The sequence below is a fragment of the Eimeria tenella genome, genomic scaffold (genome assembly GCF_000499545.2).
Source record: "Eimeria tenella Houghton genomic scaffold, Eth_scaff2676, whole genome shotgun sequence".
Lineage (NCBI taxonomy): Eukaryota > Apicomplexa > Conoidasida > Eucoccidiorida > Eimeriidae > Eimeria > Eimeria tenella.
The window spans coordinates 1,385-2,319 of NW_013542551.1; the positions used below are offsets into that span (position 1 = coordinate 1,385).

At 61.8% G+C, this 935-nt stretch overlaps 1 protein-coding gene across 1 annotated transcript in view; it reads right to left on the reverse strand.

Annotated features, from left to right (window-relative positions):
- Positions 1–729, reverse strand: part of ETH_00038810 (mitochondrial import inner membrane translocase TIM44, putative) — a gene marked incomplete at both ends in the record, with an annotated part of 2,053 nt that extends 1,324 nt beyond the window's left edge. The window contains one exon of the mRNA XM_013375313.1: positions 69–729. Coding sequence (XP_013230767.1) covers positions 69–729 — 661 coding nt within the window. The remainder of the gene's footprint in view (positions 1–68) is intronic.
- Between the last annotated feature and the right edge of the window lie 206 nt (positions 730–935).

A 935-nucleotide genomic window follows, 5' to 3' on the forward strand; every position in this document is an offset into this window, starting at 1 on the left:
TACCGCAGCAGCAGCAGTCCACCGCTTGGGCCGTTGCTGCTGCTGCTGCTGCTGCTGCTGCTACTTACCAAAGAAGTTTTGCAGAAAAGGCATGTCCCGGAGGCGGGATCCAAATCGATCCCAGGCGGTTTCGTTGGAGAGGACGAGGGCTGTTTGCTGTGGCTCTTCGTCCCCAGCATCATGCTGCTGCTGCTGCTGCTGCTGCTGCTGTGGCTGCTGTTGCTGGGGGTCAGCCGCGTCTTGCTGCTGTTGTGCCGCTTCCTGCTGCTGCTGCTGCTGCAGCTGCTGCTTGTAGCGCTTGACGGCCATGCGCTGCCTCCACTGTGCTGCCTTTTGCACAGCAACAGGTTCGTCTCTGAAGACATTTGCTGCTTTTGCTGCTAGCTGCTGCAGCGCAGCAGCAGCAGCAGCAGCACCGCGAAAAGCCCTGCTGCTGTGCCGGCCTATGGCTCGAAAAGTCTCCTTCTCCATTGCTTTGTCTTTGAGCTGCTGCTGCTTCTCCAGCAGCTGCAGGCGCAGCCGCCGCAGGTGCTGCAGCGCGCGGCCGGTGTGCTGCTGCGTGCCGCTTGCTGCTGCTGTTGCTGCTGCTGCAGCAGCAGCAGCAGCTTCCTGCAGCCGAGACCCCACAGTCTGCGTTTGCTTCGAAAGTGCTGAAGCCCGCAGCTCTTCCATTGCCTTCCGCAGCTCTGGGTTTTTCTGGAGGTCTTCTTGGACTTGGTCAAGAACCATTTTAATGAAGCTGTCGCTGCTGCTGCTGCTGCTGCTGCTGCTGTTGCTGCTGCTGCTGCGGCGCCCGCGAGCGCGCTGTTGATCCTCTTTTCCCGCGTCTCCAGAGCCCTGGGGACCCGCGTTGCTGCTGCTGCTGCTGCTGCTGAGGTGGCGCAGCACCGCCGCTGCGGGCAATCTGTGCTGCAGCAGCTGCTGCTGCCGCTGCC